This window comes from Ammospiza nelsoni, chromosome 7 (assembly GCF_027579445.1).
Source record: "Ammospiza nelsoni isolate bAmmNel1 chromosome 7, bAmmNel1.pri, whole genome shotgun sequence".
Classification (NCBI taxonomy): Eukaryota; Metazoa; Chordata; class Aves; order Passeriformes; family Passerellidae; genus Ammospiza; species Ammospiza nelsoni.
Window position 1 is genome coordinate 21,802,126 of NC_080639.1, and position 25,215 is coordinate 21,827,340.

Here is a 25,215-nt window from a genome sequence, read left to right on the forward strand (position 1 = left end):
TCCAGGAAACCCTCTATAATGCAGAAAAAATTTTATGTCAGACAAAGTAGAATAAAAGGATATTCTAGGTACCTGTTGATGAAATCATGTTGATAGCATGGTATAAAAGTGCCTTCTATAGTCACATAAACCAGTCAACATTTGGTGGGATTTAAACAAAAATGAAGTCACATGCAAAAACAAAACACCCAAAAGCTGGGTGAATTGGAATGGACAATTTAGGTCAGGACTTCCCATGATATCTTCAGGACTTGATGAGAATGTAAATGCTCTCAAAAACCACATCCAGACCTTGCTTTTGGTCAAAATGTAACTTTCTAGTGTCCAGAAAATCTTATTCAACAGCCATAGCTACCAGTGCTGTTCAGATTTAACAGGACTAATCAAGACTGAGAACCAACTGTTTGTTAGACAATGGTAGAAGCTTCACTGTTAGGCATATCCACACTTCATTACATTCCCTGTGACTCCTTTAACCACTTCATCAATTCTGGCTTGCATAACGCTGGTCTGGTCTGCAGGCAGATGAGTAAATAAACTAGAATAGCTGTAAAATAAATAATACAATTATCTTTCATCAATAATCCTTGGAAATGTATTTCTATTAGCCATTGGGAAGGAGTGACCCTAATAAATCAAAAATAAAACATATCACCTTCTATTTACGTCTATTTAATGCCCTTCCCTTCCATCCTTCCTGCTCTTGCAATTCCTTCATCTCCAAATTGTTCTTTTGGCTTTTTTATTTCAATCCCCTGTCTATAGATTAAAATGAATGCCTCAGATATTATTTTTTGTTATGTTAAAAAATGCACCAGGATAAGGTTGACATGAAAAACTAATAAAGCTAATAAAGCTAGTCATAGAAGTAACTAAACCACAGATTATCAAATAAGAATTAAATATTTGTTGATAAATACAAGTTCTACTGGTCGTGGCAATTTACACATCAGATGATTGAGCCAATACATATTTTACAGAGGTATAGACTCAATCATAAAATACTATATGAGCATATAGTCATGTCTTATCATAGGATTTGCAATGCTGCTCTGGATTTACAAAGTATAGCATTTTCCAAGGTCTGTGTAGTAAAGAGCTCCACTGTAGTTTTAGGGAGATGTTAAGCAATTTCTACAGAATTCTTGTGCTTTTCATAATGCACAAATAGGTGGTTTAAGATATACCCTTAACTTGCATTCCATGGGAATTACATCTGTGGAGCTGAGAGGTAAATCAGGCTATTGGGGATGGAAGGGAAATGAACATCTGCTATGTGATCAAACATCTGTAGTCTTCCATTTATACTACCCAGTACTTTACATACATTGTTGAGCATGTAGACCTGAAATTACAATGCACTTCTCACTAGGTCTCCTTCAGACAATGTGTAGCTGCTCCTTGGTAGTGCAGCCTTTGGAAAATCATGTGGGAACCCATTCCAGGGGGGCTTATCTATGGTTCTCTGAACTGTCTCTTTGAGGTCACGCCCATGATACAGTGAAAAGTGCAAGAGTACTGAATAGTACAATGGAACTGACAATTCCTAGCAGTATTTTCCTTTCATTTTGCACAGAGTAAGTGACAGGACACTTACAGTAATTCATTAGAAATTAGAAACAGTTTGAAAAATTGTTTCCATATACAAAAAAACCTGAAGAGGCTGAACAGCATCTTTTCTATACCATCAAAAAACGATAGGAAAAAGCATAATTTCAAGAAAGAATTACAACTTCAGAAAACTAGAGAATTTTAAAATAACATTTCTAGAGAAATAAGTATATCCAAATTTTTTTTCCATTCTGAACAGAATTATAAACCACACCACCACACCAGTTAAAATAGAGTTTTTGTTGAACAGAACAGAAATCTTATCCTGAAAACATAATATTCTTTTTTTTAAGCATATCGTACAGGACATGAAAAAGAATACATACATCAACAATCAGGAAGTCCAGCCAGCACCATGCATTAGTGAAATAGGTTTGAAAGCCATAAGCAACCCATTTTAAAAGCATTTCCAGAATGAAGATATAGGTGAAAACTTTGTCAGCATATTCCAGCATGGTCTTGATAGTTTTACGTTGCTCTATGTAGATATCTTCAAATGCCTGGAAACAAATTAAAACGAAGTTTGAAGAGTGGTCCTACAGTAATTTTTTTGTATTGCTGTTCAGCTCAGCTGAAAGATGAATACTCTTTGGAACCAGCCTTATGAAAAGTATTAAGTGAAAGCTGAAGTTATACTTGAGGGAAAGATACGTGCCTTATCATCATGTATATTTTTTCAATTCAAATTTTTTCTTTGCAATTCCTACAGGACACTGCAAATTGTGAAGACATTTAATTATATCTTGCAGATATATATTTATATTATAATATATACTAAGTTGACATCAAATTCTAATTTGTTACCTGTAGCTATGTGATTAACTGTAATTTTAAATGCTTGCTGTTTAAAATCACAATAGTCACAATAGTCCCACACTTAATTTACCAGAGCACCGCTGCTGAGAAGAATCATGAAGACTATGAAGGTCTCAAACCAGTTGTGTTCAACAATCTTATAGCAGGTTTTCCTAAGATTCCACCAGATTTTCCCCTTTCCTTCTTCTACACTGACTTGACAGCATTTGAATCTCCGTACACACCCTAAATGTGACAAGAAATTTTAAGATGTCAGAATATAGTAAATATTTATAAACAATCACAATGAATGGTAATAATTTGACTTACTTCTTATCATAGTGCTGGTGCATTAGATCCTTATAATTCCTCTTTGAGCATTTTTGTTTAGTATTTGAATTTAAATCTATTTATCTTTTGCAATACCTTCCAAAGAGAGAGAACACTCAAGAGCAGTAAATCTATGGCAGTAACTCTGAAAGAGTTACTAATACTATCAGATATTACAACTATAATCACTAAACTTCTTTTGATTTTGAATAAAAAGAGAATCCTGCACAAATCTACACAACTAGGTCTATTTATCTTGCCTTTATTTTGCTTTGCCTACCTTCTGTAAAACAAGCTTCTGGCTCTAGAACTTCTTCTGGTTCTGCTTCTGGCTGTTCACCTTCTGGAGGTAGTCCAATATCAACTGTGCTGCCTTCTGATGAACTGGATGCATTCAATTTCTGCGAACGAAACCCCACATAATTATTTTTTCCAGTTTTATTATTTTGAATAGAAATTTATGTTAGAAATGTATATCAAAATATTTTGTATGTATTCAGTGCTGTGATACTAAAATAACTTCTTATCTACAATCTATAATGCCAAATTGCTCTACTACAGGTGAGGTCACAAGATTAGAAACTACATAATGTGCATTTTCCCTATTGAAAATATTTTGATATTTTCATACAAGGAATTGCTGAAATTAGTAGAGTATTATTCTAAGCCACACATAAGAATTTCAAAGTGAAATTGCAGTAAACTAGGAATGGGTGCTTTCCACATTTTGTACTGTTTAATTATTCCAATCATGTGGCTGCATTTTAGGTTACACTTTAGACAGCATGTGTTAATACCAATAAATTTCCAAAATCATGACCAAACCATCAGCAAGTTGCACAGATGTATTTTCATGCCTCAAGTAAATATTATTCTAGCAAGTCTGTATAAAGCTAAATCTAAAGTTTCAATGTAATGTTTTCATTATTATTGACATGAAAACACATATTATGAGTTTTACAGGATAATTTAATTATCTTTATTTCCAAAAGAGCAGCACATTACTTTAGGAGCAGTAGCTGATATTTTGCATACTCACTTGCCAATGCATTTTCTGAATTTATTGTGCATTTTGAAACTACTTATTACTTTGGTACAGTACACATAGATGTCCAATTACTATAAAAGGCCAAAAAATTTTGAATGTCTAAAGTTAAAACAAATTCTTTTAAACAATATTGTAATAAAATAATCCTGCATCAATAAATCATATCAATATTATAATCCAAACCTTAAAAATTATTCTTTTACACCATCATATGATGCTGGCAACAGACAAATATGAGTACTATAATAAGTAAAAGTAGTTTGATTACAGCATTCTATGACTCTTCTAATGTTATCACTATATGGAGTATAACATCAGTAAAATGGCTGCATTGATAAGTAGCTAATCTTGTAAAGGGAATGATGTAAGCAGATTTAGAATAGAGTCTATAGGGAATTAATATTAGACAGAGATGTTCTATGGTAACATTAAAGATATATATTTTTGCTGACACTTAAATCTGAAGTTAGAGGCATTATTCCTTTAAAACATTCCTGAGTAGCTTCAAATTCTATACAGTTTTTTGTAAAGAAAATGTAAACAGTATTAGTCTGTGGATACAAAAACTAACTTGAGACATTTAATGGAATTTTACATAGCAACAAATATTCAGTTTGTTCTTCAAACAAAAAGAAGATTTATTTCTTTCTCCCTCATTCTGATTCTATTGAATCACACTGACAATATATTGTGTTGTGATTCTGACATAAGCTTATCTTTGATTTTTGTGTACCACGGTTCACTATAGAACACATTTCAGAGGAAGGCTGAGCAAATGGAAACATGTATTGGAGGGTGTATTATGCACCTAGTTTCGGTGCTATCTGCACACCCATTTTATATATGCTTTTTTGAATTTCCCAGCTGAGAAATTCATATCTCATATTTCTGCATGAGTATAAATATCTGTTGAGGTCAGGCCCAATGTACAAAGAGATGGATGCACACTTTTCTGCAGATCATTTTTGACAAATTTCAGATTGCAATATGTTTGAATTATAGATAATACATGGCAGTTTGATCATTGTGGAATACTGCCTCTAAAATGGAGAAACTGGAAAGTATGGGATAAATACTGTAGTCATCAAGTAAGGACCACAGCATTTAAACATCAGTGGAAGTCAATCATCAGTTTGAGGAAAAGCCAGAAATACCATAAATGCAAGGTACATTAAAAAAAAATACATATTATGTTAAAATTTACCATTTATCAATACAATACAGTAAGTTATTTTAAAACTGAGAAATGACTGTTTTTATTACATAGTGTTTTCTTAAAATGTTGCTTGCATCATTCCAATCTGGAGAGCATTTCTAGCAGAATGCTGTAGGAGTAGCAGAGCAAACAAAAATTATGAATTGGCTGAACCATAAGTTTGAGAGACCTACTGTCCATTCTTTTACAGGAAAATGAAGAGTTCAGTGACTCAGATATTATGCAGTTAGTTTAATGAGCAAAAAAGGGTAATGAATTCCTATTACTGAAATTGCTCAAGACTAACAGTTAACTCAGCATGCAAGATTAGATATAGCTACTATAAGGAGAGATCACAAATATCAGACAGAAAGGCAAAAAATTATCAATAGAATAGCAAATTATCAGGAACATCAAAAAGACAAGTTTATCTGGGGCACTGTGTATGGTGAGATGTATCTTTCAAGTCTCTTCTCAATAAAAATCTGCTATGCTTCATTTACAGAGCTGTAACAATAATCATAGGAGTTAAACTGAACTGAAAAATCCTAAATTGAATTAACAGCAGCTGATACTTGAAATGCAACTATTAAATGCCTCATCCCACTGAGAACTCAGTTACTCTTCTGCTGATGTAACAGAGTATTTCCTTAGCATGCTGCTCTATTATACCTGAATTCGGCCCCAACCAGATCAGAATATAAAGAAAAGTATTACAAAAATTATTCAATAAGTTCTGTCTGTAAAAGTTCAGTATCATTTGGGAAAGAACAAAAACTAGAAATTTTCAACAGTAGAATTTCTTTTTACACTTTTCTTTGTTATTTTTAACATTGAATTTATTGTATGGCATTGTGTACAAAATGTATAAAATTTCGTATGCATTAGAAACAGCTAGAAAGATTTTATGATACAACATCTCAAGATTTTATCAACTCAATTAAGTTCAGTATGCTAGGAAAACTTTTCATTAACATTTACATATTTCCACAGCAAACTTATGCTCTGGCATAAAGCAACTGACTCAGGGACTTGTTACTGGTTTCTATGTATTCAACACAACATGACCTGGCAATGGATCATGTTATTGCTATCATGTTTGTCCATGCCTTAATACAGAGGAAGACTTTTTCTGGCACTTACTGTGACTTACCAGTGTTCACACATATGGAATCCAGTTGGCTAGCTAGACTAACCCAACTGCAGACCCTGAGATGTTAGGTATGTAGCATATATCCCACTTCTTTACCTAAACATATCTGAAAGTTACCTTTGTAGCTGGAAAATTGCTCTCTGCTCACCAGCATTACAAAAACTGAATTTAGGCTATTTAGTTAACATTAGCTTTTTTAAAAAATGAACCTATAGAAACGAGATAATAACCAAACCCAAACATTAGCTTTGATCTAATAGTAAGTCCATTTTAAGCTTTTTGTTGTACCATGAGTCTAGATTTCAAAAGGATTCAGTCATGCAGATTATAAGAGATTTATCAGGATCAAGCGTTAGACACTCTTTGAGAGTTATGAGGAGAGAAATTTTCTGAATAGTATGCTAAGAAAATTATTCTCAGAGAAATCTGTTTTCTGAAACCTTAAAATGTACATACTCTACCTCCTTTTCGAAGAAAACAGTAAGGGGACAAAAGTAGTTAGATGTTTCTAAAGCAGCAGTATACTGATTATCCTAGAGATTTAAATATCTTTTACATCACATGTACCAACAGCCTTGCCAGACATGCTTTAGTCAGCAATACAGAACAATATGAGATACAGATTTTAATTTAGCTTTCAAGATAGGAAAGCAGCTTGCCTATCAGAGAAGCATTGCAAAAAGCAGCAGCCAAGATTAGGTCAGGAAGTTTTTGACATAATTACTTTCTGAACCTTGACAACATCGCATAGATTCATACAATTCTGCTTCACTTACAGCCAGGCCTCTTCTAATATTTCTTTGTTTGTTCCAAAGATGATTATCTGAGAGTAGATGGACAGCTCTTAGCTTAACATTTTTAACAAAGGCTGAAATTTCATGATTGGCCAGGATGCCAATAATAGATGTTGAAATCATAATTTAAGGGATTGAAGGAGCAAAGAGCAGGACAGACATAAGCAGGAAGATGGCGCCAAGAGAAACCAACATTTTGATTTTGCTTTCAATTTCCTTTCCTCCCAAATACCTGTGAAAATGCTAAATAATGGAAATTAAATTGGTTTTATTTTCTCAGTGCTGTCTGGATGTCAGTATGAAATTGAAATGTTCCATGACATAAATGGCAATATTATATCCAAACTATCCAAACTATCTTCAAAGTGGTAGATATCTTTGTGATTCCACTGGTGTAACTAGGTGGAATCTGGATTTCACTCTTTCTAATGCTTATAAAATAAGGCAGAATAACTCTCTAAGTATAAAAATCCAGAACACTGTAAATCAAAGCAAAACAATTTTGTGGTCATTATTGGTTGCAAAAACTGAAAAAAACCCAGTATCTCTAAATTATAGTCCACTCTGGACTTTATTGATACTCATAATTCCTTTGATCTATTTATTAATGAGAATTTATTAAATGAAAATATTTGCAAAAAAGTTGTATGCAAGCAAAAGCATTTTAAGTAGCAGTGGTAATATGCTCCAGTGGGAAAAAGCTCTCCTACCAGTACCTACTTTAAAAGGCTCTTTAATTCATATAAGCAATAGTGAAAGGATATTTCTGAAAGAGAGCAAGGGAACAACTGTTTGCAAATATTAATTAAGCAAAATTTCAATAACTCTAACATTAACAACTTAATATCATCCACAGTGAATCACAATATGCTAATACAATGTTACCAATTCACAATACAAAGCCTAAATGCTTCAGAGTATCAAGGGATTTTAAATAATGAATATTTTAAAATCAAAATACATCTTATCAGAATAATTATTCTTTACAAAATATAAGAGGAAAAGCTCTGGAGTAAGTATGTTTTAATTCCACTGATTTACAAAACTGAAAGCAGCAACTGTAGTGTTGTAAATATTATGGCATAGTTTAAGATGTGAAATGTAAATCACGCTGAAGCTGAGGAACTTCCGCACATTTTGATCCAAACTCAGTAGTTCATTTACTTGAATGCTAAACTTTGTTTATTACTGATGAGATGAGAATAAGTTTCTCAAGGCAGACAATTTTATCTATTTGGGGAGGTAATAATTTTTTGACCATAAATTAAAGAGCTATAATAAGATTGAATTGGGCCATATCTTTCAATCAGTGTTCTCTTTGCAACTCTAAACCTAAGTGTGAGCGTAAGTAAGCGCAGAACTGATCTCTGAATGTTTAACCAGCCAAATAACAGTTTTGTATGAATTCTTTCAACCAAATTACGGTCACATGCTTTGACTGCAGAAATTAAATAATTTCATGCTTAATGGTGCTCCAAGTACTGCATATTAATCTCCAAAATAATGAAATGCTTATACAAGTACTAAAGAAAAGCACTTCTAAAAAAAAAGTGAAAAATAAATACATGACTATGATGAGTTTGCAGGTTACCTCCATTGTAAGTTAAAAGACAATAATATGAAAGTTTTCTAAAACAGCTAGCAGGTTTTCATTATCAACACAATTTACAGATGAACTTATATATAAATATAAGCTTCTGATGAGAATTGTGGCATATGTGTTACATATCCTGCCTTCCCTCAAAGCAAAAGAAAACCCTTCAAACACAGAATCCTGAATTCTATATCATCAAGTTTAGGAGAGGTAGATAGCATGCACTGCAAAATACTATTAAAGTATTATGGAGAGGACCAGAACCACAGAAATCCTGGGGCTGCCGCTCTTGCCTGCCCATGCTGTGATGCGAGTCCCGTGGCTCAGCAGGGAGCAGCTGTGCATGTTGGTACTTATTGCAATGAATGGGACAGGATCATAGCTGAAGAGCATGCAGGCCAGTCAATATTGGCTAAAAGGTGATTAAATAGGATATAGAGAGATGTATAACTTGCTTAGGTAACCTGTGTAAAACTGGTGACACGATGCTCTGCCTCGCTAAAAGGCACCAGAGCTGCCCGCTTGACTGATCCAGCTTGGTTCTACTCCTGTGAGAAGTAAGAACGGTAGGAAATGAAGTTCAGGACACAGCACCTCTGGTTTTTTGCACTGAATATTGCTTAGAGTAAAATATACATTATTAATGTCTCTACAACAGCATTAGGAGAGCCCATTTTCTTCAAAGCATTGAAAAATATTTTGTCATTGTATATCTTGGAGTTATTATTGGCCTATAAGTTACATTTAACATAAATTAATTATTGTTACCCACTATTATGATTATTTTAACTAATTATTATACAGTCATACAGGTACTACAAAATTTTCCATATAAACCATCCTCATAGTACTTTAAAACCTAAAATGGAAAAAAAAAATATTCATAGTTTCTAAACTAAATAGCAGTACTGCAGCTCAGCTCCACAGACCTTTATTTATAGGACAATGGACTCAGCACAGTGTTCCCACAATTATTAATGGCCTACTTCCATGATAAAGTTTTATTTAGTATTTTTTCTCTAATTTCCTTATTATACTATATTCACCCACTGACATCCTTAGGGACATAATGTTTTTATAATTAAATTTATTTTAGGTTTCAGTAACTTTCTAGAAAATTCCTTGTTAATTCACACCTACTAAGTATGTACAACATTTTATGTATTGTTTCTACAAAGGCATAATCTAGTCAACATTTCTATCAAACTACTGGAAAGATACATGTTCTATAATAAAGAATTCACCAAACATTAACACGCTTAATTAAAACTTGCTAAGAAATAATAATTATTTTGTTGGAATTCAGCTTATTGCCCTATACAACAGTGAATACATGGACTTGGTTGTAGACACAGAAGCAAGCAGAAGCACACAGACACACACTCATCAGCATCTGGCTATCCTGTACAGTGTCCTCATAGCACCTGGATGCCTCGGCTGCCTTTCATCTGCAAATCTGCTAATTGAACACAATTTGATGGCAGTTCCTGACTTAGATTTTTTTCATTTGTGGTGTAAGCAGTGAAGTGACTGGCAGATCAACTTGGCGACAGCAGTGTTGTATAAACAAGAAAACAAGAGAGGCCAGAAATGCAAGGCACATTATGGCATAGCAAAAAAGAGGAAACCTTATTAAAAGCCATCTGTAGTCAATTTTTAAATTTAAAAAATGCCTTATTTTCCTATGGAACATTTTCATTACAAGAGTGTTGGTCATCTGACTAATAAGCCAACACTCCACTATATCATAAATCATGGTAGTTAAGAGTATTAAGTGAAGAGTAGGAACTAGGATTAAGATTTTAATGCTTTTGTGTCATGCTTCTGTGACTCAAATCTACTTGAAATTTAGGCACTTTTCTGAGAAATATGCTCACAATCTTTGCTTACTGCTGTGTCTCTCTTAAAAATTCCTGAAACAAATAAAAATTCCTTTTATTTTTTCACCTTCAGCATCTGCATTAGCAAGAAATTTTGGCCCCAAATATACTCAGCAGAGTTTCAAACTTGGCCAGTTGGAGCCCTTGGCACTAGCTCATCCCTGACTTAATATGCATTTCTTTGTCTTATCACCTGTTCGCAATTCCTGAAGCACAACAGCATTAAGGGCCTCCAAGAATGCAATGAAGACACTGTTTTCTTTTAAATATGGTAGGTGGTGTAGAAAGCCTTTCTTTTATGGTGTAAGCTTAATGACTGGAGTTCGTGCCTCAAATGTGAGACAATCTGCTTTAAAACTTTTCCTATAGGAAGTCAATATTTCTGTCATATTATAGAAGAACCCAATGAGGGTCCTTCTGTGGAGAGAAAAGAAAGATTTGGCTAATGAATACAGTCAGCAGTCACATCATCCAGTGATACAGAGAAGTAAGAGATGCACCATTGTCATACTCAGCCCTGCTAACCACCTGCACACAGGTTTGTGTAAAGCTCACCCTCCACCTCTCCTACTGACAAAGTGCTCTTGTGCAATAAAGAGCAGAACAACTGAAGGTTAAACTTCAACTGATTTTTTCTACACCCAAGTACTGGTTTTGAAGAGAAAGATAAGTATTAATGCAATCAATCTGAAAAAAAAAATTTATAAGAATAATAAAGACATTTGTGATAAGAAACAAGAAAATATGACTAAATGTGTAATGCAGTCGGTACAGAAAAGGATCTCAGGCAGAAAATTACTAGAATCTTACCCAAATTTATACTCTCAGATTCAAGTAAGAAAAAACCACTAATGAAAGCCTTTATGTTAGTTTACGTCTACCCCACAGCATGCAATACTGTTCAAAAATACCCATGCTAATGCTGAATGAACTAGCATCAGTATTAAGCATTGCACAGACTTACTCCACTTGAGCTGATGTGCCTCCACCACTTTCAGTTGTGCAGGACAAAGCAGTGGGTTAATAATACACACAATAACAATGCCTTGGCATCCTCTATAACTCTCAGTGCTAGATTGGATTTATCCTCTTGGCACCACCTTGTGCCAGAAAGAGGTACATTTTATTAGTCATAGTAAGTAACACATTCAAATATCTTAAAGCTTTGAAAATAAGAATGAGTAATCAAATGAAAGGATCTTATACTATGATATTAAGCTTTGTAACTTTTTTGCCATAAGGCCATTACTTCACTTCAGTGGTTCTGCAACCATCAGCTGGATTATACATGATTTATTTTACATTGTTTAGTGATGCTAGTCCAGTATTCAAATGTATCTATGATGTATATGGATGCATTTTTCACTTTATAAAAAAGGTTAACACATCAGAATGAACTGTTAAAAAAGCAGATTAAAAAACAAACTGCTCTAATGAAATAAGCATGGAGAAATTTCCACCAGCCAGACACACTTCATATGACTTCTGCTATCCAGGATTATTAAACTGGTTCCTTTGCTTGTTAAGGATTTAACTAAATAAAATAGAAAAAAATATTAATTTTCTAAAAACTTTTCTTACGTATCTTGATTGTTACTGTAAGTGCAATATTGTATCACCATCATTCAAAACTCACAACCTTACATCAATTTTCCTTAAACAACATTACAAGTTTGTATATGCTTTTGTAAAAGAATTAAAGAAAGATTTGAATCAACACTCAGAAAAAAAAAAAAAAAACCCAAAAGAAAAGCATCAGAGTATTTAAAAGCTAGAAATAGGCTTACCTCTTTGCTTTCTTCCAGGTCTGATTCACTGCTGAACTCCTCTGTGTTTAAATTTTCAAAATCTGATTCTCCAACAGCAATGGGCACTGTCACGGTGAGACTTGGGTTGTTTATGAATGACATGTAATCACTTTCATCAACAACATATTTTTCCACACTGCTGCCTATGCCACTGGTCGTTCCATTCCCATCCTTGAGATAGGCAAGGTTTTTACCTATGTCTACTATTGTATGGTTGGAAATACAGCTGTCTTTTTTATTGTTTAGGTCTTCAAGAGGTTTGATTTCATCTAAAGCTTTCTGTTTTCTAACAAAGGCTTTTTGGATGAATTCACGCACTTTTCTCTTCACATAATCTATGCCTTTCTGAATCCTTGCCACAGCAATCTGGAGATTGTTCATTTCATTATCATCATCTGTAGCAGCAAGGTTGTCTGAACTAAATGAGCTCAGCAGCAAGGCCAGAAATAGGTTGAGTACCTAAAATAAAATAAGGAAAAAATTACTCTTATTTTTAAGTCATAAAAGATATGTCATTAAAAGTTTTTCAATATAAGACAATTTTTATTTCACACGTAACACTTTATTTCTATGCACCTTCCTGCTATTCTTTTCAGTTTATAATCCCTGTCCCCAATATTTTATTATCTTGCCAAAAGCACTTTTGCTGATTTAACGGCACTAATACAGGTGAAAATCTGAGCTGTTCCTTGACTGTCTTCTCCACAATCTGCAGTAGTACAGATCTGCTCCTCAACATGGAGAAAGACATAAAAAGGCAGAATACAACATAATGCAGTGATTTATGCAAGTTGTGTCCACTGTAGTGTTCATAGGACAGTGGAATGCAGGCAAATGCCAGTCCTCTACAGTTCAACAGACCACAGCTCTAGTGACCATCTCTAATTCAGAATATAGTAAAATTTTGTATTTGGCAAATATACATGAGTCTATCTTGGTCCTGGGCAGAAACACTAGCTAAGAAATAGTCCCCAGATGTGGTACACCTCAATTTCAGTAAGCTATTTAATCTCACTTTCAAGCAGCTATTTCAGACTTTCTTGCATGACATTTTACAAACATACAAGAGAATTTTGGATTGCAAGCAATTATGACAGACCATGTGCAAAACTGATTAAAAAGAATTTAATTAAAAATCAGTTAAATTATATTTGCAGTTCTTCCTGTTATGCCACAGTACTCACATTACTCTGGTGATACTTGGTAGTGATGACTCTGGATAAGCATATTTATAAAATTTGTGGATCATACTAAAAAGAAAAAGGATGCCAGCACTCAAGGAGAAAGAACTAAAAATAATATAATCATGGTTTATGGCAAGTTAGTGAAATTATTCAAAATCAATATTTTGTTTAATTCTGAAGTACTGTTGTGGAAAGGATTGTTAAGAAAAATGAAAAGTATATACAAAGAAAATGTGAAAATAGGCAAAGTGGAAGCACTGCAGAAAGGGGTATAGAAGTTGCATCAGGAAAGCAATGTTGGTACAGAAATTTCATGTGTCTTTTGGGGATGTACTACAACGAACGCTCAGTGTAAGAATTGAAAGTATCATTATTCCACATTATTCAGTACTTGTGTCTTTATTAAAAATGTTGCTTGGGAAGAATTCAGAAGCCAGTAGCAAAATGGATAAGCCATTTACAAATCATCACTTATGAGAAAAAAATTGAAGAGTCAGGCTTGTTTTGTTTTCCAGAGAAATGACTGAAAGTGGAAACAGTAAGCTTTTAAGTATTATAAATGTTGTCATAAAAACCAGCAGTTTTCCATCAATATTGAGATAATTTAGTTTACTTGGCTGTAAAAGGTGATTTGAATTAGATGGTTTTTTAAAAGGCACTCTTAACTGTAAGTACAATTCAGCACGCCCTTATTAAAGAGGTTATAGACTTACTGAGATTTAAAAGAAAAGTAGCGAAACATTCTTCATAGATAACCAAGGTGTATTTGAACCTGGTGCACAGAAAGGGCAAGTGAAATACACGATTTCCTGAAGTCCTTTTCTAGTTTTCATTTTAGATTTCTAAATCATGAAAAACAAGAGATATGTCCTAGGAGTTTAAAAAATCCCCGCTGATTACTTACCACTAGGTTTCCAATCACCATGACCATCATGAAGACTGTAAGGCACATAGTTTGGCCTGCAACCTCCATGCAGTCCCACATGGTTTCTATCCATTCCCCACACAGCACTCGGAATACAATCAGGAAAGAGTGGAAAAAGTCGTGCATGTGCCAGCGAGGCAGTTCACAGTCACTGGAGATCTTGCAGACACATTCCTTGTAGCTCTTCCCAAAGAGCTGCATCCCAACCACAGCGAAAATGAACACAATGATGGCCAGCACCAGGGTCAGGTTCCCCAGAGCCCCCACTGAGTTGCCAATAATCTTAATCAGCATATTTAGAGTTGGCCAAGATTTTGCCAATTTGAAAACTCGAAGCTGCAAAACAGAAGAATGGTATAAAGTTCTTCGTTATCTAATTAGAATGAAATTGCCGCTATATATTGCATATGTCAGTTACCATGCGTCTACATCATGTCTCTTGCAATCGTTCGAAGTTTTAGTTACAAAATTTCTGATTCAAGTTCTTTGTACAATACTACACATCAGCAGTGGTAAGTCCTGATTCAAGTGATTAGAAATCAAAAATAATATCTCTATGCTCATTTCAATTACATTGAAATTATCGCAAAGACTCCTATTCAGACTTTGACTCTTAGGATGACTTTAGGTATTTGTAAAGAAGTGTTACTTGTTAAAGAAGTTGGACAAAACAGTCTTTCTCCTGTAAACTCTGAGAAAATATTACTAAAAATAAATGAGCACATATGAAATGTGATCAGTTGAACAGGACCATAAGTGTATAGTCACTTCCGGATGCTTTCAACTTAACAGGCTGTGAGATGGAGGAAATGGCTTTCCTAAAAAGAGAAACAAGCTAGAGTTGTTAATTACAGACATAAAAGTGACTTGCAAGTATCTTCAACAACATATTTTCAGTCTTTTAAAATAAATGTAATGTGTTTTACAAAGCTTGTCATGCAACATTGAGAAAAACAAGGGAAAGTATATTAATAAGTACAACTTAAAACAGACAAAAATCAAATTCTTGGAAAGATACAGCAATTGTTCAGACAATTGAAAGAAGAATACTAAACTGAAGATAAAACTAAATATTATTTCATGTGATGATTTTGTTTCATAAAGAAAATATGACATAAAAACAACTTGACATAAATGTCGAGTTAAAACCGGAATCTACTACTGAGAGAGAAGTCAATCCAGACAGATTTTAGACTTCAGGCAAAGTACAATGTAATGCTATGCAGATAACCAGAAAAAACTTATTTAAAACCCCTTATTTTTTAAAGGGGATGTATTTAACTTTTATTTCAAGTTAATTTTTTTTTTTAATTTAAGGCAGAAGTTGATCTTGATGACCAGGAACTCTAGCTTCATGTCTCTCACTGTATAGGTCTTTTCAGAAGAGTGTTTGGACACTGAATTGCATGCTAGCCTAGTGTGTAAGAAAACCAAGGTTTTTCAAGTTCCTGTTCATGAAAGAGATCTCTAATAACAGACAGAGATACTGTAGTGACTTCTGAGCAGAAAAGCTGTCACACAGCAGAGAGACCCTTGCAGAGGATGGTACAGAGAAGGCTGGTAGGAAGGAAAAGCCCCTGGACAATGAAAAATCTTAACACTACTCTCTTGTAAAACTAACCAACAAAGGCAATTGGTAATGGAAGTCTATAAGCTAAAATTGTCAATCAACTTTTATTAATTAACTTATTATTTACCAAGCCATTCACTAATCTTCAGTCACATGTAGCTCTGTGGCTCTTGAATATTTTACTCCCTCATCTAGGGAGAAGACTCTAAGAAATACCTCTCTTAGAAAAGTTAATCCTTTAAGCATACTTTTGACAAGAATAGAATTGATGTTGACAATATCTTGAAGGAGAAATAGACATTACTATGATAATATGCAAAACAAACTTGATATAATATATACATGCCATGTAGTAAATATGCAATTTAGCATTTTGTAAGTTCTGAAAAGATCTTCTGTCTCAGCCAAATATCTAATTTACAAATGAAAAATGCACAAAATATATATGTACAAATACAAAAATGTAATCTAGAAATGTATTTTAAATAGTATATTTACCAATCGGAACGATCGAAGGACAGATAATCCTTCTACATTTGCAAGGCCAAGTTCCATTAAACTAAGACTCACAATAAAACCATCAAATATATTCCAGCCCTCTTGGAAATAATAATAAGGATCCATGGCAATTATCTTGAGAAACATTTCTGCTGTGAAAATTCCAGTAAACACCTGCAAGGAAAATACAGTTTCTTACTCCAGTTTAGGAAGAAAATATTTAAAAAGTAAAACTAATGGTATCAACACATGCTAAGTTATATTATCAGCAAGAAATTAAATCTGAATTTTCTCTAGATTTCCATACAATGGGGTAGGAATAAAATTAATATTGGAAATTTACATAGAGTTTGGGTTATAAATAAAAAGAATAGGAAAATGTGGTTTTTATCTAGCCTGTTAATATGCACGTATGCCAATACACAGAATTTTATCTGATTTTAATGCTAATTTTTATCTCCTTAGAGCTCATCTTTGCCCTTGGACCACCTTTTGACTTCTAGAAATAAAGATAATTGTTCCTAGCATAAACTTATTTTATTAAGAAAAAAGTTATACAGACAGTTGAGCAGAACTGTTCTTCTTCAGGATGACCTGTGGAAGACATTGTCATTCCATTTCATCATTTCCTTACATCTGTCATGCTTACTGGGTCTTTCCCCTCTAAAATTCCTTGAACACCCAGATCCTTAGGAGGTGCTAGTGAGGAACACAATGGGTGTGGGAATGCAACTGAAAGTTCTTATGATTTGTAACTATTCATCAAATAAAAACAATCCTCCTTTAATGAGCTTCAATGACAGAAGATGAAGATTTTAAAAATCAAAGTGCATATATTGACTCAGTAGATCTTGACTCTGTAAAGTAAGAGTGGTGAAATTTACATGTGTCAACAACTTAAATTTAAGTTCAACAATCCCAAACCTCTAAATAGTCAACTTTTTCTTTTACATGAATGTGCATAAGTCACAAAAGAATTAAAGAAAAATGCATTTTACAAACATGGCACATCATGAAAGACTTACAAGGTTTCCTACTGAAAGCACACCACTAAACTGTTCTGTCATCGGGTAGTGCTCCATGGCCATGAACAGGGTGTTCAGGACGATGCAGATGGTAATGGCCAGATCAACAAATGGGTCCATCACAATCAAATTGACGATATGTTTGACTTTCAGCCAGGGAGTACAGCAGTCCCAAATCAAGCAAGTGTTAGCAAATTTATACCAGCATGGTGGACATTTCTGTCTGGATTCTTCCAGTTCTAGAGAGGAAAATGAAAATAGAATTTCAAATATATTTCTCTATTCCAGAATCACCTGGATATTTCTTTGAAACTAAATGCTGTTTTCCAAGGTACTGTTGGTAAATTGTGTTGATATTTTGAAACTGAGGCTGCTTTCAGTTAAAAGAAATTAAAATTTAAAATAATTTATTAAAAAAACCCCACACACCAAAATCCACCCCCAAAACAACTATACTAAAGATTCAATAGATAAAAGAACCATTCACAAGCTAATGCTTTATAGAATGCAAAAGAGAAATTTGTCTTAGAATCCTGCCATAAGGCTGGGGATGAGGGGATTGAAAGCAGCCCAGCAGACAGAGTCTTGGGGTTATTGGTGGCTGAAAAATTGCATGTGAGCCAACCGTGTCCGTCACAGCCCAGAGAGCCAAAATCCTCCTGGGCAGCATCAAAAGCAGCATGGCCAGAGGGCTGAGGAAAGGGGTTCTCCTCCTCCAGCTGGATTGCTGTGTTCAGCTCTAGGGTTCCCAGCATGAGAGCAGCTTCAGAGGAGGCCACAAAGATATTCAGGGGCCAGAGCACATGGCCTATGAAGACAGGCTGAGAGACCTGGGGTTACTTATCCAGAGAAGGGAAGGCTCCAAGGAGACCTTATTGCAGCCTTCCAGCACTTATAAGGGGCCTGCAGGAAAGATGGAGAGGGAGCCTTTATCTGGGAGTGGAGTGAGAGGATGAGGGTGTACAGTTTTAAACAGAAAGAGGGTAGGTTTGGATTAGGTAGTAGGCAAAAATTCTTTACTGTGAGAGTGGTGAGGCCCTGGCAGAAGTTGTCCAGGGAAGATGTAGATGTCCTATCCTTGGATATGTTCAAGGACAGGTTGGATGGGACTTGGAGCAATCAGCTCCAGTGAAAGGTGTTCCTGTCCATGGCAGGAGGATTGGAACTCTAGATGATATTTAAGGTCTCTTCCAAAAAAATTTTTAAAATATCCTCATGAAAGATAAGCATTTAGAGCAAGCCTGAAGTCAGACAAGTATTTAGGCAGCATTATTAGGTCCACATGTGCACAAGTGCTCTTTATTACCTTCCAATTTTCTATTTGGGCATAGTCATTTAAGCCTCAACATAATGTTTCAGCCTTTCTTACAAATAATTGTTTAATTCCATGATTCAGAGTAATTGTATTTAGCCTTACAGAAAGAACAACATGATGCCTCCTTTGTAAAACAGCAAGTCTATTGAATTGGTAGAAGGGGATTGTTCTACTGCAAGAAACATAGCCATTTTAAAATTGGAAACTTGCTACTTCTACCTCAAACCTATCAGTATGTTGCAAGATTTATCTTTTTCCAAATTTATCAGTCCCAAATTAAAAAATAAAAAAATTAAAAAAAAAAAAAACACCAAAAAATCCCTCCCCTAACTCCATATAGAAATCTCTTCTTGTCTAGGCTGAAATAGCTGCCTTAAAACATCACTACCACTTAATGCATCACACATTTAATAGCACTTTTAAGGCACTGTCATACAAAAAATATCTGTGCTACATACCTTCCATTGTGTTTGTAAGCATGCTGGCTATACTCATTGCTCTTTGCCTTGCACTAGGGTCTGTTAGGTAGTCCATAGGAACGTGGTAAGAACTAGAATGTCTCTTTCTTAAGTCAGTTTCCGTAGTAGTGCCCTGAAAATAAAGCACTGATGAAGTAGCTAATTGATGGTACATTTAATAACACTGTGAGTTACTGTAGAGCTCTACTGGTTTAGAACACTGCTGCCCCACACCATGCTCCAGTGCTGCTGAGGCTTCACAGCAGACTAAGGTATGCCTGACTCTGCAGAGAACAAATAGTCAAACACTGCAGCACATTGCTCTTGTGCCTGAAGAATATGTTTTTAAGTGTTTTGCTGAAACAGGGCTGAGATATTAAAGCAGATTTCAGACTAAAAAATGTTTCACAGTGCTTGTCAATGAGCTCTGCTCTAAATATCTTTCTATTTAGGCAGTGAAGTCTTTTTCTAAACATAAAAATGCACAGCCCACACAGCTAGCAGTAAAGGAACTAAGCATAAGTGAATTTTCTTAAAATAACTCTTAATTTAGAATAAACTATGAATTTCCTAGCACATTTTACAGACAAATTAAAAAATATTTAGTAATGCTGACATGAAAAAACCCATAGAAAAATTAGCTATATTACAGTCATAACCCTTGTAAGTTGTACTACCAGGGTAACATCAAAAGTTTCATGTATGGACAGCAGAAAGCTAAATACCAATTTAAAATATTCCATTAAGTAAATGTAATTTTTTTTCCATTTTGATATCCTTTCTGATATACAAGTACAGAACCATCCAGTTGAGTCTAAGCATAATGAATCAATGAGTGTAAGACTACACAAACTAAACTTATTCAATGGTTTACTATGTTATTCTGTAAATTCCCAAGTTTGCATGCATTTTCACATATTTAATTTATGAGAGCTGGACAACTTTAATTTCTCCTTTAGCTTATAGCTGAAATACGTGAGAGGAGCATTCACAGCTTAGCCAGAAAGGTCATTGTTGCCATGTGACTAAATTTGTGGAAACAGTGACTGATCATACAGGGACAGAACATCATGCCTGAGCTATTGCAGACTTCCTTACATTGCTAGCAGTGGCTGCTTTATCAATCATCACCTCTGGCAGAAGCTGTCCCGTAGGCGATGTCAAAGCTGGCGGCCCCCCAACTAACGACACCACTCCATTGCAGTCCACAGTGCTGTGCATCTTCCCGTTTGCTGGAAGTGCAGGGACTGTTCTGGATGACCTACTGGCCTGGCTGATGTTGCTGTTGCGCCGTTCTCCGTGTCTATGAGGAACAAAGAGAGAATCTCTTCTGCTCTCGTTGTCTTCAAAAGTGCTGTGCTCATCATCAGCAAAGTCATTTTCTGATCCCACATCCTTTGCTCGACCTCTGAAGCTGAAAAGACTTGTTCTGCTGTTGCGCCTTGGGGAAAACAGCGAGCCACGAATGCTCAGCAAAGACTGCAGGCAAATAAAAACAATTATTATCAGATGAAAAGAATTTAAAATACAACATTTTCATACAGAGGAAAAATCCACAATGTCTTAAAGGGTAAGGTCATCTACAAAGAAATGAACTGGTACAGTCCCCCCGCTAATACACTCCCTTTTGGGTAGTAAACAAAGAGCACATAAGTGACAGACAAAGACCAGTTATTCTACTGCTTTGGATTCAGTTTAATCAGAGTAAAAGAAACTGCTTGACAGAATTGTTTCCTCTGCTCTTCTGCCTATGTTATTACCAACTGTTCACAAACTGAATAAGTATATCTAGACACTCTTTACCCCAGGCTGGCATTAGTATGACAGGCTGAGTAAATAAAATTTTAGGCAAATTTTCTGTGACCCAGTCTGCACACAGATGTAGCTCCCAAATACTGCCTAGTTTAAAAAACATACATATCTTTTCAGATATTAAAGTAGACCATAATGTAGGTTTCTTGTCTTTAAAAGTCTTAGCTATCCTGAATATGCAACAATTTGCTTGTAATTTTACATAAATAGGTTTGATAATCTTCATCAATATTTACTCATTGGAGTAAATATTCTGCTATTGGAGGATCTCCTGTATTAGAGTCAAATTAATGCTCTAGCCTTACAATTAATTATACATGTTCTTAATTTTAATTCATATCAGTAATTGCCTTGACTTCATCGGTAACTATTAGCACCTGATTTCACCCAAGATCTCTATGAACAGCAGAGATGATACATAATGAAGCAGTGTCTTTGTTTCACTTCTGCAACTTATCTTTGTGTACCTGAGCCCCATTGTATTAGGGGCTGTATTGCAAAATGCAGAACAAAAAGGCACTCTGCAAAGAACTTATCATTTAAATGTGACACAACAGATGGATACAAAAAGAAAGGGAATACACAGAAGCAAAATTGATGAGTATGATAAACAGTCATCTTAGCTCACCTGAAGTCACTTCCCTGTCAAGTTTTCTGTAGGCAGCATGGTAAAAGAGAGTTTTAAAGAGGGATTTGAGGAAAGCAATGAAGTGTTCTGTGAAAACTCATGGGAGCTTCTTCCAAGCATGAAGGGCAGCATACCAGAAAGAGCTCAAAGAAACTAGTTTGAAAATTTAACAGGAGGTTATGAATGCTGCTTTGGGTCAGTCAAAGCTGAGACTTGTTTACTATAAGTAGACAAGGTGGGTTGGGAGGAACTTTAGGTACAGTATGTTTTATGATATTAAAAAAAAATCTTTAGGTAAGTATGTTTACTAGCAGATTAGAGAAAAGCAATGGGATAGGTTAGTGCTCTTTGCAACAACATTCTTGATGAATACAGCAGTAAAGAGGTCCAAGTTAAAAATGATTCACAGTTGTGGGTCCAGAATAGGGTTTAAAAAAAAAGAAAGAAAAGAGAGAGAAAAGGGATCTAGCAAAAGGCCTTGTGGAAATCCTTTGGAAAACTGTCAAAGGGGTAAAAGGATCTCCTAAAGCACAACTAAACCAGGAGAATTGAGAGGAGAAAAAGTTATGAATGTTAGGAAGAATAAGATTTCAAGAGGAATAAAATGGTCATTTACATTGAAAGAAAATGAAATGCCAAGGAAAAAGTCAAAGATTATATATAAGCCTGAGTTTTTTCTAGGAAAATGGTATTAAAAGCTGGTGAGTGGAATTTCTTTTTAGTGGTTAGAATCCAGAGTGAAAAGGAACTAGGGTTGGAAAACCAGAGGGGAGGTGATTTCTAGACTGTCATAGTCAAACAACTGTAAATGAACTTGGAGATGAAAATGTTAGAACAAGAATTTGTATGAGGAATGCTTAATTTCTTACAAGATGGATGAATTGTGCTGCAGTTGAATAAGGCTGCAGTTTGAATGAAGAGATAGGCAAGAATATGCACCTAGGGGATCAGATGGATCTTCAACATGAAGTTGAAGTCAATTGACATGTGTGGAAATTTGTATAAGGAACAGAATGAATCATGAACTAAATTCAGCAATGAAGCCTCACAGAGATTAGTTAGACAGCTAACAACATAAAACAGTGGCAGACCAAGGAGGTGGGGTGGGGGGAAGGGAAGGATACATTACTATTGAGAAAGGAAATACATTAGGAAGTGAGTGGAAGGATTGGCGGAAATAGAAAGCCAGAAACATTATATTCCCACCACAGTCTGGTCTAAGGATGACAGTCCTTAGTAAGAAAATACTGGTTGAAGAGGTCTGAGCTTCTTTGAGAATGGGAGGCTGGAGAAAACAATACATGAAGAGAGTATGAACACTCATGACCTATTAAGGGATGAAACAAACTTTCTAGAGACAGAAATAGAAAAGGATTAAAAAGGCAGGAATGAGTTTAGTAATAATGACTAAAAAGAGGGAGAAAGCAAGTCATGAAGACCAGGGAAAATCAAGAATATGGAGATAAAAGGAAGAAGCATATAGAGGAACAAAAAGGGGTGGAAAAAGGAGAGAATGTATGTGAGATCTGGATTTGCAGTGCTAAGGGGAGAGTGAGAAGTGGGCAAATGAAGAGGAGCTTTGAAAACTGTAGGAGATAACATTACAAAACTATCAAATGAAATAAATGTCTGGATGGGAGATGCAGATGGCATTCTGAGTCACTGATGTTTCAATGTAAGAGAACACATGCAGAGACACTTTGCCACACACATTTCCACCTTCTTTAAGATAACACAATTAATGGTCTCACATCAATTAATTTCTTAAATTTCACATGAGCATTAATTTCTATTAAGCATCCCAAATTTTAATATTCTTCTCATTTGAAACATTACATTTTGTATGTATGCACCCTGTTTTGAAGCTACTCATCATGCTGAATACATCCAACTTGGTGGGGAGATAGGTCCATTTTAACTAAGAAGCTTGAAATACAGCTCCTATTAATTAGTATATGTAATTTTGATTTTTCACACAGGAATTCAGAGTAAAACCAAAATCTCTCAAATTCTTAGTTTCATATTTGGCTGCAAGTTTTTACTTGGTTAGTCTTTGATTTAGGATATTAATGAATCTGTGGTATCTTGCAAGAATTAACCAAACTGCTATACAGTGCTTTCTTTATATGATGAGTAGACAAAAAAGGTGTTTAAGAGGTAATAATACTATGGTACCTGGTGTGGGGAAGAGAATCTCTTTTCATATGTCAATCTATTCCCCTCAATGGAAAATCGGAAACCTTTCTTTTTGATGCTGTCCTCTGATTCCGATTTGTGAAATTCTTCCCCATCCTTCTCCTCGCCTTCAGACTGTTCTTTCTGCTTTTTTTTCTTTCTTCTATTCCTTCTCTCTTTAGCACTCTTTGAGCTCAGCTTTGATGCCTCAGAAGAACTTTCGGAGAATCCACCTATTCCACCTACTCCACTATAATCTCTTGAGTCAGCTGCTGCAGCTGCTGCCGCCGCCTATACACACAAGCACATGTGCAATTTACAGCATTTATACAAATACATACCCTGCTCACTATTTCAAATTTATTGCCACTCTTAAAGAAACTATTATTTTGAAATAAAAGCAGTGTTTCACTTCACCAAACCCAGCATATCATAAGAAGTGTAATTTGTGAAATACTACAGGAACCGTAATTTGCCAATGCTCCATAAACCAAGAGCAAGAGTAACCCAAGGGAAAACTGTGCTGTCAAAAAAACAAGTTAAAAAACATCTGTTTCAGATTGAAGCAATATGTTGCAATGATTTTTCATCTGAAGCACTATGTAAAAATAAAGAATCAAGGCTCAAACAAATGGTAAAATCCCTGTTAACTGGAACCAACACTTTCTTATAACATTTTGATGGGTTTTGAATACTCCCTAGTCTATTGAAGATCTTGTGTAATGCTGATATGTCAGCTTTGCAAATAACAATCAGAGATTTGTGTTAAACTATCCACTATTACATACTTGTTGCTGTTTGATTTTCAACACATGTGGAGCATTTCATTAACATTTATTTACAAGGTGTGGTAAAAAACAAGAAAAAGAATATCTCCCAATTCCCCCCAACACATAGCAATTGATCAATGAAACAAAAAACGCTGACTGCTGCCTTTAGTCATGTGCCTATATGGAAGACATAGTTCAACTTCTGCTCTATGAGGCCACATGCCAAGAATACATATAAATTTTTCTATTAAAGATTTGAGAGCCTTCAAAAAATGAAACGTAATTTCAAAGCAGCATGTAATCATTACATTTGTATCAAAGTGTTTTCTTCGGTTTCTCCACTTTTCCCAACTCTCTTTAAAACTATGTCTTTCTGCTGTGAGAGATGGGCAGGGAGTATAAAAAAGCCAAATATTGCTGAAGGGAGTAGAAAAAAACCCTAATATTGCTGAAGCACCATCACGTACAATAGTTTTGCTTCTGTTACTTATATAAGCACAATTACTCTTTGGACTTTTTTTCCACATCTCCACCTCCATTTCAGACAATCACAGAATGGTTGAGGTTGCAAAGGAACCTCTGGAGGTCATCATGTCCACCTCTCCAGCAGACAGGGTCACCTAAAGCAGGTTGCCCAAGGACCATAT

General features: G+C 35.0%; 1 protein-coding gene across 6 annotated transcripts in view; it reads right to left on the bottom strand.

The window, feature by feature from the left end:
* SCN2A (sodium voltage-gated channel alpha subunit 2) overlaps positions 1-25,215 on the bottom strand; it is a 74,157-nt gene that overhangs the window by 12,288 nt on the left and 36,654 nt on the right. For 4 of the 6 annotated variants that reach the window (XM_059475659.1, XM_059475657.1, XM_059475658.1 and 1 more), the window contains 10 exons: positions 23,799-24,089; positions 20,282-20,662; positions 19,184-19,316; positions 17,411-17,649; positions 16,386-16,559; positions 14,297-14,653; positions 12,188-12,667; positions 3,017-3,137; positions 2,498-2,652; positions 1,938-2,111 (listed from right to left, as the gene is read on the bottom strand). In XM_059475659.1, the coding sequence (XP_059331642.1) occupies positions 1,938-2,111; positions 2,498-2,652; positions 3,017-3,137; positions 12,188-12,667; positions 14,297-14,653; positions 16,386-16,559; positions 17,411-17,649; positions 19,184-19,316; positions 20,282-20,662; positions 23,799-24,089 (2,505 nt within the window). The remainder of the gene's footprint in view (positions 1-1,937; positions 2,112-2,497; positions 2,653-3,016; positions 3,138-12,187; positions 12,668-14,296; positions 14,654-16,385; positions 16,560-17,410; positions 17,650-19,183; positions 19,317-20,281; positions 20,663-23,798; positions 24,090-25,215) is intronic. The other 2 variants (XM_059475661.1, XM_059475662.1) reach the window with 1 other exon arrangement.